Genomic DNA, 16,103 nt, shown 5'->3' with positions numbered 1-16,103 from the left:
AAATACAGTTAGCTTACACTTACATCATCAACAGAATTAATATACCATGACCAATAGTAGCTTACTTCTAGATCATTTTAACTCTGTTTGGAAAGTTATTTCATTGCCAATCATACATCTTATTTTTCTTTTAAGTCCTGGATCCTAAACATACGGGTAGCTTCGGAATTATCATATGAACCATTTAAAGTTTTGATCCACACATAGACATTGGACCATGAAAACCTTTCAAAACTGTTTACAGTCAAATATATGTGACTTTTAAAAATTGTTCCTGCATGGTAGTAAACAAGGGGGAAATTTTTATTTGCAATGAATTGTGTACTACTAATATGAATCTTTAAACGTATAAATAAACAACTTGATAAGAGCAGTAAATGTTTATTTGTTTATTATAACACAATATAAATGATCACATGATTTTTAATGGAATACTTTGCCGTACATCTTCTGTAGGCAACACATCATCATGTTATCTTTCACAAACAGATATAATACATACAATAAATTAGTAAACAAATGTAACAAAATGTACCATGTGATTAGAAGATAAGTAGATAATATTAGGATCTGAGTGATTATAATGTTATCATAACATGTCATGGTACTAGAAAGAAGATAAAATGGCTCTTTCACAAATCCATTGTAATTTGACCATTGAACTTGCTCAAATAATATTATAAACAAAGGAAGATAACTCTTTAAGTCTGGAAAATAGAGTATATAGATCTAGGCAGTACCATAAAGGTTTTGCCCTCCCAACCCCACCAAAAGAAAGATATATAATATATGCGAGTCCAAAGTTAAGGAGTAGACCTGTCAGGTATGTAAACCAAAATTCACATACAAATAATGTACAGATTTGGCACATACAAAATGATTATAACAGGAGAATTGACAACAAATTTTGCCTGATTTGCAGTAAAAAAAAAGAGTGTATACTAGAATTATCCAAGATGATCAAATGATAGTTGACTTATCCATTAATTCCTTATTAAATTTCATCTCAATTACCAAAAAGAACATACCCTGGTATTCAATAATTTCATTTTAACAAGAAGAAATGCTAGAAAAACACATAATACATGAAAGATATAAAATATACAAATAGTTTATACATTTATACAGAAGAAATAATTACAAATAAATAATAGGATTTCCACAGTTAAACAATAAAAGTTAATATAAACTTCACAACCTTTCAGTGTTAAACATGTATGATGGAGACCATTCAATCTTCATTCATAGATCAAGATTCCCCCATTGAATTAATGTAAGAGTATTAAGTTGGTCCATTGTATTAGCATCAATGTTTAATCGTTTTAATGACTAAGGAATAGATAAATTTAGCACTATGATATTTTAGTTTCCTTCAATTTTGAAAGTAATAGAGAAAATTCTCTTCTGTTAACATTTTTTTAGAGAGAGAAGAAAGAGGGTAATTCTTTTCTAAACAAGTAAAATGTTTGAAAGTAAGAAAAAAAACACTTGTCTATTATCAGCTATGTCATCTTCTTTTTTACAATAAATAACATCCCATCACATATCTGTTTCAGAATGCTCAATCTATCTTTATCTTAAACAGTTGCACAAAATAAGAAGACTAACTTAAGAACCAGGTGCTCCACAGGGCACAGCTTTATACGACCGCAGAAGTAGAAACCCTGAACAGTTGGGGCAAGTATGGACACAACATTCAAGTTTGATAGAGCTCAGAATTTGGATTGCAATCAAATTTTTGACATAATATGAGTTTCTGACACAAAACAAATGTCAAGATCTTACAAATCTATTGTGCAATATTGTGCAATTAAAGATTTCTTCTTTGAACTTTTCAAAAATTTGGAATTTGAGAAATTTGAAAAAATAAATAATTGAAAACTACAACCACCCCCCCTTTTTTTTGGCAATTAGTCCAAAACCTGACAAATCTTCATACATCATATACAAGTAGTGTAAGGGAGGTAAATCTGAACATACCCAACATTGTATGTTAAATGTTTTAGAATTACCTCCCTTACACTACTTTTAAATTGTCTTAATTGTCCATTGATCAGAAATACCTACTTTTCCCCCATTTTCGCACCTAATTCTGAAACATTTGAGCCTAACCCCCCAAAGTCAATACTAACCATCCATTCATGGTATGGGAACTTGTGATTTAATTTCGGAGAGATTCATACACTTAAACACGAGTTATTGTTTGAAAACTACCTCTGACAATAAGGTCGACCACGCTAAAATAGGGGCAGTACATGTTACAGAAGTATTGAACTCAATTCCTTTCAGTAACTGAGAACTAGTTCTAATCTTAATTCAGCTGATATATAGATATTGTTTTCCCAGACAAAGGATATAAATATTATATATAAAGTACCCTTCCATACATCCTACCTATACCTAGCTTGGTTCCACTATACCTACTGTGGATTCATTATCATTTTGTGGAATACTTATTTTCAGAAATTTCATGGGTATAGATGAATCATGAAATTTAAATGTTTAACAAACTAAAAATCAAATATCCACAAAAATGCAATAATCCTCAATCCTTAAAAATTTGTATCCTCGAAAATAAATGAATCCACAGTATTTGAAAATAAAAAAAAAAAAAAAAGTTCTATCGCACAACTCATGTTTACACTATGAATGTACAAATATGTATGAACATTGCACTTTATAAATGAAATAACTGGTAAGATCTTGTGTAATAAAGATTCCAGCAATTTAGTTTTACACAATAAGAAATGGTTTATGAGGTCCCACAACCAAAATTACTTATGTTCTAGCTTTAGAGTTGAACTATATTTTATCTTATAAATTCTACCTAGATATACTCAGATTCTGTTTAACTACTGTGATATTCTTACAATACATGTATTATAGTTAAAAATGTGTAAAACAATATAAAGTAAAGGAAACATCATTAAATGTTGAATACAAGAAATATCACAATAAATACTACAAAGTCAATTGTGTGTGTTTAAAGTTAGAAAATTTAATAATTAAAAATAGTTACAGAATAATTATTATAAATAGACTAAACAATATGTTGTTCAAAGACTAAACAATGAATATACAGAGGATTCATAATCATTCATGGGAAATCAATTTTCGTGGATCTTGTAGATAAAGGTGAACCACAAAATCAAATCTCAACAAAGTGTGAGTTTTCTATAGGCATGTATGCAGACTTTGGCAACACCATGTAATCAAATAGCCATAAAAATATTATTTTTCACATATCCACGAAATTTAGAACCTATGAAAAATAATAAATCCCCAGTTGTAACAAATTTCAGGGAAGGGGTTTATCTTATCAGGACTATATTACATCCTGATCCACATTTTACAGTAAAATCAGTATTAACAATATTTTACTATATAATAGGTAACAATTTGTTCTAAGTTCTCTTTTGGTTAGCTCTGTCTGTTGACTCCATTTTCAGCTACTTTTTCTGGTGCCTTCGGTGAATCTTCTCCTGCACCGTAACTTTTGGCTTCTGGTTTTAGTGTAGTAGATTCTGTAACGCTATCATTACCTGGAGCAGGAATAGGTATAGCCCCACCATGGGGTTGTGAGGTCACGGGCGATTCTTCAGGTGTGGAACTGAATTCATCCTGCAAAGGAGTCTGGAAATTAACAGAATATACAATAACTGTAAATTTAGAAATTTGTGTGATATCTTAGTTTGTTGTGACAGGATAGATTTTGAAATAAAAACTCACATTTTAATTTTTTGATAACATTATCTATATGCAGCATTTCCTGAAAACTTATATATCCATTAATCAATATTATCAATAATAAGTGCACACAAAAATTTCTCAATTTTCAGTAATTATTTGATTATTATCTGCATAAAACTTAGATACTGATAATGAATCTTCCTTGATCTAAAAACCTATTACAGAACAGACAAGACGTACTGTGAGTTATTGCTCACTAGTTATACCCTTGCTGAGGATACAAGATTTCTGCATCAGAAAGCTTTTAAAAGTGGAACATTGAAGTTACTGAAAACATGTCACACCATTTTCTATAACTAGATGAGCCTTGATGTCATATATCTATCAAAATGCAATGATGGGTGCAAAAAATTTGAAATAAAATTGCCTAGGCCCTTTATATTAATGAGAAAAAACATGACATGTCTCCAATTAACCGTGTTTGTTTTTAATGTGGACTGGTACATACAGCATGCTTACTGGTTTGAAATCAGTGAATATATTTTTTGTTAATGAATTCATTCGCAGCTGTAATAATGTTATAATATTTAAATCAACAGGGATGTTCAAGTCTTCAATGGATTTCCCAATAGCTGGCATGGTGAAATCTTGAACATGAAGTATCTATTTGGGAAAAAGAGAGTCTGTATGTATTAACTGACTAGTTTCTGTGAACAGGCCTAATCATAAACAAAGACAGTTTAAGTTCAATAGTAATGAAACCTTTCATGGAGTACAAAACTTACATGTAAATTTGCGTAGTCATCCTCCGGATGTTCTGGTCGACATTTTCCACAGCAGCAGCAACAGCAAAGACAACAATAGCAGCATGTTATCAGACCACAACATATAAAAAATGCCTACAAACAAATTATAATTATTGACATTTTTTAATAACAAATTTAAGTTTCATATAAAGGAAACACTTGTCAGCAAGGCAAAATGATTGAATATGATGATTTCATATGATGAGTATACAATGTACTTGGAAAATTACATTTGCATATGAATATTATGTGAAACAGCAATTTCATGTTCAATAATATTGAATATCATGAAAAAAAGGGAAAGCAACAGATATTTCAATCATTTAATTGTCTTACTGGGTGTCTACTACACATTTCACTTTCAATCTATAATATGTCTTCATTTACATAGACATAAGGTTCCAGGATGCCACATACATCTATAAGGCATATTACACTTATATGAATAATAAAATTGAGAATGGAAATGGGGAATGTGTCAAAGAGACAACAACCCGACCAAATAAAAAACAACAGCAGAGGGTCACCAACAGGTCTTCAATGTAGCGAGAAATTCCCGCACCCGGAGGCGTCCCTCAGCTGGCCCCCAAACAAATATATACTAGTCCAGTGATAATGAACGCCATACTAATTTCCAAATTGTACACAAGAAACTAAAATTAAAATAATACAAGACTAACAAAGGCCAGAGGCTCCTGACTTGGGACAGGCGCAAAAATGCGGCAGGGTTAAACATGTTTGTGAGATCTCAACCCTCCCCCTATACCTCTAACCAATGTAGAAAAGTAAACGCATAACACTAGCACATTAAAATTCAGTTCAAGAGAAGTCCGAGTCTGATGTCAGAAGATGTAACCAAAGAAAATAAACAAAATGACAATAATACATAAATAACAACAGACTACTAGCAGTTAACTGACATGCCAGCTCCAGACTTCAATTAAACTGACTAAAAGATTATGATTTCATCATATGAACATCAGGCACAATCCTTCCCGTTAGGGGTTTAGTATCATACCATCATAACATATATGAGAAGAACATAACCCGTGTCATGCCAACAACTGTTTTTAGAATAAATGTGTTTAGTTCCGCTGCAAAGACCTTATCAGTGACTCAATATTAACGCCAAAATATGCAATCTTTAATGACTTGACAACAGTATCGTAATTATATCCCTTCTTAATAAGTCTATTCAAAGGTTTTGTAAGTTTCTGAGGTGAATACTGACACCTTTGTGCTTTATAAAGAATATTTCCATAAAAAATTGGATGTGAAATACCTGAACGTATTAGAAGTCTGCATGTTGAGCTATATTTACGAATGATGTCTTTATACCGATGATAAAATTTAGTAAATGTTTTGACTAGTTTGTGATATCGAAAACCCTGGTGTAATAATTTTTCAGTAATACATAAATTTCTCTCGTTAAAATCTAAAACATTATTACATACACGAGCGAATCGTACAAGTTGAGATAAATTTACTGTAGGCAGTAATGCACTGATTGTAGATTAAAATATCAGACAACAACTTACTTTACACCATTTACTGGTAAGCATTAAATATACATTAACATTTTCTTCACCAAACTGGTCAGCAGCCCATAGTCCCATAGATCCATATTCATCATATATTTGGCGCCGTGTTGTGTCTATTAATACTGTGTGGGCATGGCTTATTTCTTTGAACTATCAAATATAACATTATAAAACAATGATTATATATATAACTTAAAACATTGGTAAAATCTGGCAAAATAATCAGTTCTAAGCAGTATGTTTCTTTTCAAGTTTTCCTGATTCAACTGATAGGTTGATGTTCTTTTTTTACTGTTGAGTATTAAGTTTAAGACATTGGGTAAAAAGAATGTATATAATTATACAGAAGGCTTTTTTAATACATTTTTAGGACATTTACAGATTCCACATACACGTCATTACTCTAATCATCTTTCAGATCATGTGGTTTAAAACAGAAATTTGAATACCTGTCAGTGTATTTGCATGATCTAACATTGTCTAAGAACACTGTCAAATTTTTCATTTCCCATCTTTTCTAAATGCCACTCCGACAAGTTGAAATGGAGTTAGAGAACATATTTTTTCATGAAAAATGTAAATATACATAAAGCACCAATAACTTTTGTTTTTATGTGGTGTTCATCCCCTCCCACACATTTTCTCTAGCATAATGTGAAACAACCTACATTCTATTGATTTGGAAACAGGAAAATTAATTATTTTTTCCAGTAATTGCAAGCAATAAACAGCTATTCAAAATGTCATTATCTCTAAAATTTATAGCTGAAACTGAAAATTTATGATCCAAAGCAAGTGAGGAAATATAAAAGCAACTTTCTTGCAAATTAAAGGTTTATAGAAAGCCAGTAAATAATAAAAGCAACTGTCTACTAAGTCAAATTTTATTTTTCATCTCTTAAATTCCAAACTAAGAAAAGAACATCAAAGAGACATTTACAGATTCATTAATGTTAATCTCTCCTTTCCTTTTATTAAAAAATAAACATATTATTAGAGAAGAATATTCCCTGAATCCCTCTCCTTATTTTTTATACTGGTCTTCTATATTTCATAATTCATAATTTTGATGTTTCTCATATAACAATTTTCAAGATCCTAATGTTTGAAAAATCATCAATCCCTTAAGCCATTTTTCTATTTTAGGAATCATGGTAATTGAATTCTATTAGGAATGCTGTTTGCAAATCAAAAAATGTTATTTCCATTAGTGCAATTTTTCCCCTGGGAAACTTTCAATTAACAATCAGTTATAACATAACATGTTAGTATTCACTTTCTTTAATTTTGCAGAAAATCACCAGTGATTCTTCAAAATCAATAACAAACTGAATGTCATGCTTTTTATTATTTTGTATGTGTTACTCAAGGACTTGGTCATTGTAAGAATTCAGACTAGAATTGACCGATTAGCTTCAATGAAGCTAAATATATCATGAAAATGTATTGTTATCAAATAAGAAATGAATAAATATTTACACAATTTGATGAAGTCAACTGATAAATCCCAAATTTAATGGCACTTGCTATCCAAAGAAACAGCATTCAGCGAAAATATCATGTTTTCAGTTGGTTACATATGTTTTCAAAATGTTTTGTAGTGAGTCAAAAGTAGCTCTTTATACCATCTCATTTTAACATGTCTGTGTGAGGTTTCAAGCAAATTGACAGACCGAAGGATGGACCACTGACACTGACCACAGATTTCTGCTTAATTTTTTTTTTTCTAAATAAAGGCAACAGTAGTATACCGCTGTTCAAAACTCGTAAATCTATTGACAAAAAACAAAATCGGGGTAACAAACCAAAACTGAGGGAAACGCATTAAATATAAGAGGAAAACAACGACACAACATTCAAATGTAACACACACAGAAATGGACTAAGCAATAGACCAAATCCGTTGAGAATAACAAATATAACGTCAGACACAAAAATCTTAAAAGAATAGAGAATAACAAAAGAACCAAACTTCAAGGTATAGTACAATCCAAAGATTCAATATCCGTTTATTGTACAACATATACTGGCTGCTTTGGGGATTTTAGTTTTTCTTAATTCACTTGCTATTTATAAGATGGTTCTAAGAGGGGTCAATTTCTAGGTGAACTTAGCATGCTTAGTGGATTTAAACAGCTTTAGATTCCTGAAATACCAGAATGTAGAATTCCATATAGTATGTCCAACAATTATAGCTGGCAAACTTGGGTACAATTGAACTACAAATGTTCTTTCTGGATGTTAAATTACTCACATACATGTATTGAACATGCCTAATGGGAATCAGAAATTATCATTTCTAATAATACCTAGGGACTTAAGTATTTCTGGAGCTTTTTTTAAACAAAACTGTCTACAAATAAATCAATTGATATTACTGGTTATCAATCTAGTACAGACACCAATTTATGTCTGTCTTATTGTCAATAAATCATCTACTTCTGCTGTAATCCTGGGCTAATTTTCTCTCTATATAAAAATTATGTCACAAAAAAGCTCTCATGGGGGATATATATACATGTTGCATTTCTCACTCTGAGTTGATCAATGAGCAAGGATACAGTTTATAATCAATGTATTTATTACCTATAACTAATCAATAGTCTCTCTATTGTTACAGATACATATGTTTACTCTCAAATAGATAATACAAATACTTGATTCAATATCAATAAAACATGCATTCATGCCCATCTTAAATAACTGTATAAATTAAGTTTTTTTCTATCATATTTTGTGGGAACATATTTGGTGTGTGCAATTAAAAGGAGATGGGTGGTAAAAATCAATGAGACAGGAATCCAACATCACAAATTAACAAATTAAAACCATATGATATGAATGTTGAAATAACATTTTACTAAATTAACTCTTATTTCTTATTTCATAATTAGGCCAAATAAAAATATATGTGTGGTTTTTTCAGATGTAACTGGAACCACACATACTTTTTTATTTGGCCTTAAAGTAAAAGGAAATAGCTGTTTAATCAAATTACCCAAGCATTAACATTAAAATTTAAAAGAAAATTTGAAAAAAAAAACATTTTACCCCCACAAATTGTACCTTCTTCCAAGATAAACCAAATATATTATAGCTATTTTCAAATTTATCAAGAAACAAAATTATACAAAAATCCATTAGGGAATAGAAATATGACAATGATTTACAATTTCTTTACCTTTTCCGCCGCAGACGGATCATCTGGATTCTTATCCGGATGAAACTTTAAAGCCAACTGAAATAAAAGACAAAAATCACTAATCTCTATAATTATTTTGCATTAGAAATTTCATTGCAGAAGTGATCATGGTGATCAAAAGTTCTGTTTTTAAAAACAAATTCTATTTCAATATTTGACATGTATAATTCTGATAATCATTTATTTTTTGTGAACTCTAGTGCTACCCTGATGTCAGAGTATACAGGGATGGTATGTGTCTAAATTGACACTGTAGGAAGAGTTTATTTCATAAATTTTGCCAAAAATGATAATGTTCCCAATTAAGTATTCCTGAAATAATACCATAATCACAAAAAATAGCAGCAGGTGTTTATTATACTAAATAGGTATAAACTTTTTATCTGCTTGCCTACAGGACAACCTCAATTTTGCAACCTGACTAAAAAGGATAAGTCCACATTGTTCTTTAATGTAGAATTTTGATGTTGATACACATAAATTTTTTGTATAGGCCTTAGTGAAACATGAGATAATTGACTGGTGCATTAATCAAACATAAGTAAATATTGAATGGCATTGAATAACCAGGTGCTCCGCAGGGCGCAGCTTTATACGACCGCAGAGGTCGAACCCTGAACAGTTGGGGCAAGTATGGACAAAACATTCAAGCGTGATACAGCTCTGAATTTGGATTGTGATCAAATTTTTGACATTACATGGTTTTTTTTTACACAAAACAAATGTCAAGATTTTACAAATCAATTAAAGATTTCTTCTTCAAACTTTTTAAATCTAAAATTAAATAGTTGACACAGCATAGGTTTCTGACACAGAATGAATGTGGTCTAATGAACTTAAGTTTTTTTTTGCCTTTGAGCAATTCACTATGCTGTTGAATATTAATCCTCTCAAAAAAATGTTTGAAGAAATTTTCTTTTTATTTATGAAATCTGAAATGAGAAAAATTTAAACCCCCCCCCCCCTTTTTTCACATCCCCGTTTCCCTTTTTCCAAAACTGATATCAATTCAAATTTCTAATGGAGTTTGCAACAATAACTACTCTTTTAAATACATCATAAAATATTAAAATGTAAAATAAAGTGCTTGTTATCACTGAATGGTAAAGATTGGTTGGTAGTAAAAGTGAATATACATTGTTTATTGTATAAAACAATAAAAAAAACTTCATCAGCAACATTTTATATTGGCAAATTTCCAATGAAGTTATTTACATAAAGTTATTGGCAAATAAAAATAGAAAATGACATCATAGTCATGTCTGGCAAATGTCCAACATACATTATCTAAAAACATTTTAGATAAGATAAGGAAAAAAAGCTTCATCAGCAACATTTTATATTGGCAAATTTCCAATGAAGTTATTTACATAAAGTTATTGGCAAATAAAAATAGAAAATGACATCATAGTCATGTCTGGCAAATTTCCAACATATATTATCAACTACTATTCTATACAAAGAAAGATAACTCCAATTGAAAATTAATTGCTATTGCACAATATTGTGCAATTAGATATTTCTTGCTATTGTGCAATACTGTGCAATTGAAAATTTCTTGCTATTGCACAATACTTGATATTGAATCCTGATTTGGACCAACTTGAAAACTGGGCCCATAATCAAAAATCAAAGTACATATTTAGATAAAGCATATCAAATAAGCCCAAGAATTTAATTTTTGTTAAAATCAAACTTAGTTTAATTTTGGACCCTTTGGACCTTAATATAGACCAATTTGAAAACTGGACCAAAAATTAAGAATCTACATACACAGTTAGATTTGGCATATCAAAGAACCCATTTATTCAATTTTTGATGAAATCAAACAAAGTTTAATTTTGGACCCCCATTTGGACCAACTTGAAAACTAGGCCAATAATTAAAAATCTAAGTACATTTTTAAATTCAGCATATCAAAGAACCCCAAGGATTCAATTTTTGTTAAAATCAAACTAAGTTTAATTTTGGACCCTTTGGACCTTAATGTAGACCAATTTGAAAACGGGACCAAAAATTAAGAATCTACATACATAGTTAGATTCGGCATATCAAAGAACCCCAATTATTCAATTTTTGATGAAATCACACAAAGTTCAATTTTGGACCCTTTGGGCCCCTTATTCCTAAACTGTTAGGACCAAAACTCCCAAAATCAAACCCAACCTTCCTTTTATGGTCATAAACCTTGTGTTTAAATTTCATAGATTTCTATTTACTTATACTAAAGTTATGGTGCAAAAACCAAAAATAATGCTTATTTGGGCCCCTTTTTGGCCCTTAATTCATAAACTGGTGTGACCTCAACTCCAAAAATCAATCCCAACCTTCCTTTTGTGGTCATAAACCTTGTGTTAAAATTTCATTGATTTCTATTTACTTATACTAAAGTTATTGTGCGAAAACCAAGAATAATGCTTATTTGGGCCCTTTTTTGGCCCTTAATTCCTAAACTGTTGGAACCAAAACTCCCAAAATCAATCCCAACCTCTCTTTTGTGGTCATAAACCTTGTGTTAAAATTTCATAGATTTCTATTCACTTAAACTAAAGTTATAGTGCGAAAACCAAGAAAATGCTTATTTGGGCCCTTTTTGGCCCCTAATTCCTAAAATGTTGGGACCAAAACTCCCAAAATCAATCCCAACCTTCCTTTTGTGGTCATAAACCTTGTGTTGAAATTTCATTGATTTCTATTCACTTTTACTAAATTTAGAGTGCGAAAACTAAAAGTATTCGGACGACGACGACGACGCAGACACCAACGTGATAGCAATATACGACGAAAAATTTTTCAAATTTTGCGGTCGTATAAAAAATTGAAGCAATTATATTGATCTTGACTATCATTCAAATTACTTTAATTCATTTCAGTATATCATCTTTGTAGTGTTAATAAAATGTCATCATTCTAAATAAACAAAAATTCAATCTTGAACATTATACATATACTTACTCTGCGATAAGCCTTTTTAATATCATCATGTGTTGCTGATTTTTCTAAACTTAGTAATTCATAAAGTGAGTTACCAGAACTCCTAAATAAAAGAAATAACAAAATATTATTAAAGACAGAGATTCTGTATATCATACTGAAGATTTACCTGGGGTTGGTTCACTGATTTGATATCTAGTGTTTTAACGTCACTTTTAAACACCACTTTTGGGTTATTTCCTGGCGGCCAGTTTTTATTGGTAGAGGAAGCTGGAGTGGCTGGAGAAAACCACTGACCTTCAATAGTAAAACTGACAATTCTAGTCAATTAAGATTGGAGTTGTGTGCACCCGTATGAGCAGGGTTCGAACTCACAACCTCAGTGTTGACTGGCTAATGATTTTAGTAGTAACTACTTAGACCACTCTGCCACCGGGGCCCCCGTTGGTTCACTGTAGTATGTTATTACTGTGGATTCATTATTATTCGTTGGATACCAATTTTCGTTGATTTCGTGGGTAGAGGGGCACCACGAATTTAATTGTTCAACGAATTAAGAATTTTCTATAGGAATATATACAGAATTTGTCAAAACCACGAAATAAAATCTCCACGAAAATACAAGTTTTCCTCAATCCACGAAAATTGGTACCCACGAAAATAAATGAATCCACAGAATCCAATACAGTTTTTATGACTTAAGTCATGTTAGTATTTTTTTCCCAGTCTTTTGATTAGTTTTGCTCAATACTTAGCCTCCTATGTAGTGTTTTGAGTGTTGATGTTAGTCTTTTTCAACTATTACATTTGTACTGAAGTACATACAGTACCTGTTCCAAATGTATGGAAAGATGCTGTCTTGGTAAAATGGACTTATATTTTTCAAATATTTACTTTGTTTGTGATAAAGGATTCAGTTGGTAGACAAATCAGCAAACTCATACAAGTAAGAGATGGTATGATCACCAATGTGATAACTGTCCATCAATGACCAAATGACATAATTTGAGCAACTGTAATTCATCATTCAGGCTTCAACAATGAGAAAAACCCAAAAATGACTTGCATGTATATTCCTACTCTCCTTAGGCAATTGATAAATCTGTGTTTTACTTCCTTGAATTTTAAATAATTCAATACTATATTTCTGCTATTATTTTCTTATTCTATAACTTCATGTTCATATATACACATTTACATCCCAGCTCCTTTGTTCTAACAGGGGTGATCTTGAGTTTCTTTGTTATGCATGCTTTCCTTTGTTCTGTAACATTTTGGCGGGAATGTCAAATCCACTTTAAAACTTATAATTAATTAATTATACGGAAGAGACTATCTATAAAAATTCATGTAGAAAAAAATCCAGTGTTTATGCTGGGATTCGAACTCAAGACCTTTAGCATATCAAGCCATGACACATACCACTACACCAGGACGACTGGATACGAAATAATAGTAATTTGACATACTTAAAGGAAGCAAGATCTTTTTATAAGTGGGGCAAGTTGTCAGACCTTTATTCAGTGGGGTTTTAACCTTTTTCGTTAATTAGTGAGTTTTCAGACTGATTGTTCAATTTGATTTTACACTTTTTCAAACGGGGGCAAGTCGGTTAACAAGTGTGGGACGATATTTTTATAAAGTGGCGATATAGTGTGGGCCGATTGGCAAGTGGGGCGAGTTGACATTGTTTGATATCTACTCATCGTGTTTGGGGGTCAAAAAGGGTATACATCATATAGTAATATATAAAGTATATTATTATGGTTGTGTGGCGTTCTAAACTAGATTTTATGAATTGTAAATGGTTTTTCGTCTAATCTAAAACAGCTGGGATGTAAAATAGTTATCCCAGTCGGACTTGGTGTATCAGTGTTAGATCACCCTCTGGCCTCCGCCCATCACGGTGATCTTACACTGACACACCGCGTCCTTGTGGGATAACTATTAATTACACTACAAATCTACAACTCCCAGTGTTTGGCTACACAATCTACATTCTTATCTTTCAAGTAGGGAATGTTCAATAGCTTTGTAGGTGTTTCAAAATCATATACACTATAATGACCATCCAGTAAACACTGCTATGATTTCACTAAATAACCAATATCAAAAATGATAAATACACAATGTCACGAATGAACAAGTTTGTTTCAACTAAATCAGATATAACATTGGTGCATACCTTTCAATAATACCACAGAACTTTATCGTGAGAATAAAAATAAGGAGATGACGTATGATTGCCAATTAGACAAATATCCACCAAAATTTAAATGAAAAGTAAAATAACAAAAATATAGAACTCTGAGGAAAATTCTTAACAGAAAGTCCTTAAGCAAATGGCAAAAGCTCAAACCAATGGATTATAAACAATGGTCATATGATATTCCTGATAAGCATTTTCTGATGTAGAAAAAGATGGATTGGGCCTGGTTTAATAGCTAGTAAAATTGAGAATGGAAATGGGGAATGTGCCAAAGAGACAACAACCCGACCATAGAGCAGACAACAGCAGAAGGTCACCAACAGGTCTTCAATGCAACGAGAAATTCTCGCACCCGGAGGCGTCTTTCAGCTGGCCCCTAAACAAATATATACTGGTTCAGTGATAATGAACACCATGAACACCATACTAAACTCCAAATTGTACACAAGAAACTAAAAGTTAAAATAATACAAGACTAACAAAGGCCAGAGGCTCCCGACTTGGGAGAGGCGCAAAAATGCGGCGGGGTTAAACATGTTTGTGAGATCTCAACCCTCCCCCTATACCTCTAGCCAATGCAGAAAAGTAAACGCATAACAATACGCACATTAAAATTCAGTTTAAGAGAGAAGTCCGAGTCTGATGTCAGAAGATGTAACCAAAGAAAAGAAACAAAATGACAATAATACATAAATAACATCAGACTACTAGCAGTTAACTGACATGCCAGCCTCAGACCTCAATCAAACTGATTGAAAAATTATGTCTTCATCATATGAGTATCATGAATATCAGGCACAATAGCTATACATCTCAGTTTAAAAAAATCACATACAATGCCATTATATTGATAATAATGAAAGAGGTGCGAACAATACCAGAGGCAGAGGATCATTCAAACTCATAGATCAAATGAAGAAGATCGTGAAGATGTAAACAATTGGAGGCCACCATACGGCTTTCAACAAAAAGAAAAACCGGTACCATTTAGTCAGCAATAGAGGGATCTGACAGTGTTAATGGAGAAAACTGACAGCCTAATTTAAAACAAAATTTAATTTTATGAAAAACAAACTTATATGAAAAACATGAACCAAAACACCACTGAACTATATGCGCCTTTCAAATTATGGCAAAGGACTTTTTCTACTTTGAAAAAATAAATCCCAAATGAGATCAAATAGAAAGAAATGATAACAATCTTTTACAATGTTAAAATACTATAAAAAAAAAAAGGAGTGTCATAATGAAAGCCGGTAAATCGAGTCCCCCTTTTTTTGGTTAAATTGCCAACCTAACACGTGTGCATATCGGAATAACTTACGATAAATGTCTGGGTCTATTCATTTCTGTCAGAACGAATTAAAATATGTTGTTTTACTATAAATCAAACCATATTCATCAATGAGTGGGAAGCTGCCTCAGAAAAAAAAATCAATGACAATCTTCGTTCATCATATCTGATTATCAGCGCCCTCTATGATCAAAACACATTCCGGATTTGTTCAACACAACTTTAAGTTTTTCTACTAATTTAGATAATGCTATAATGGTTTTAATTCAAAAGCATGATAACAATAACCCGGTTTATCAGATATACTTATATAAGGTTGCTGTATTAGTTATATTTGTTACGTAAAATCAATAAATATCAAGTTCAAAATCGACCTGAAAATTAATTTCTATCCCGGAATTGTTTTATATTTAGTTATTGATCAGGG

The 16,103-nt window shown here is 31.5% G+C and overlaps 1 protein-coding gene across 2 annotated transcripts; it reads right to left on the bottom strand.

Annotated features, from left to right (window-relative positions):
* Window positions 1-2,257: 2,257 nt before the first annotated feature.
* LOC139482662 (dnaJ homolog subfamily C member 5-like) lies at window positions 2,258-15,872 on the bottom strand. Of its 2 annotated transcripts, none has more exons than XM_071266668.1 (6): window positions 15,707-15,872; window positions 12,195-12,276; window positions 9,219-9,275; window positions 6,035-6,187; window positions 4,476-4,589; window positions 2,258-3,621 (listed from the first exon to the last, which is right to left on the bottom strand). In XM_071266668.1, the coding sequence occupies exons 1-6, from the start codon at window positions 15,727-15,729 to the stop codon at window positions 3,421-3,423; spliced, it is 630 nt and encodes a 209-aa protein (XP_071122769.1). In that variant the 5' UTR covers window positions 15,730-15,872; the 3' UTR covers window positions 2,258-3,420. The 2 variants fall into 2 exon arrangements, with proteins under 2 accessions (XP_071122769.1, XP_071122768.1); XM_071266667.1 differs by having other exon boundaries at window positions 2,258-3,633; window positions 15,707-15,863.
* Window positions 15,873-16,103: the final 231 nt, after the last annotated feature.

This window comes from Mytilus edulis, chromosome 7 (assembly GCF_963676685.1).
Source record: "Mytilus edulis chromosome 7, xbMytEdul2.2, whole genome shotgun sequence".
In the NCBI taxonomy this organism is placed as follows: domain Eukaryota; kingdom Metazoa; phylum Mollusca; class Bivalvia; order Mytilida; family Mytilidae; genus Mytilus; species Mytilus edulis.
This window is presented reverse-complemented; position numbering and strand designations above follow the sequence as displayed.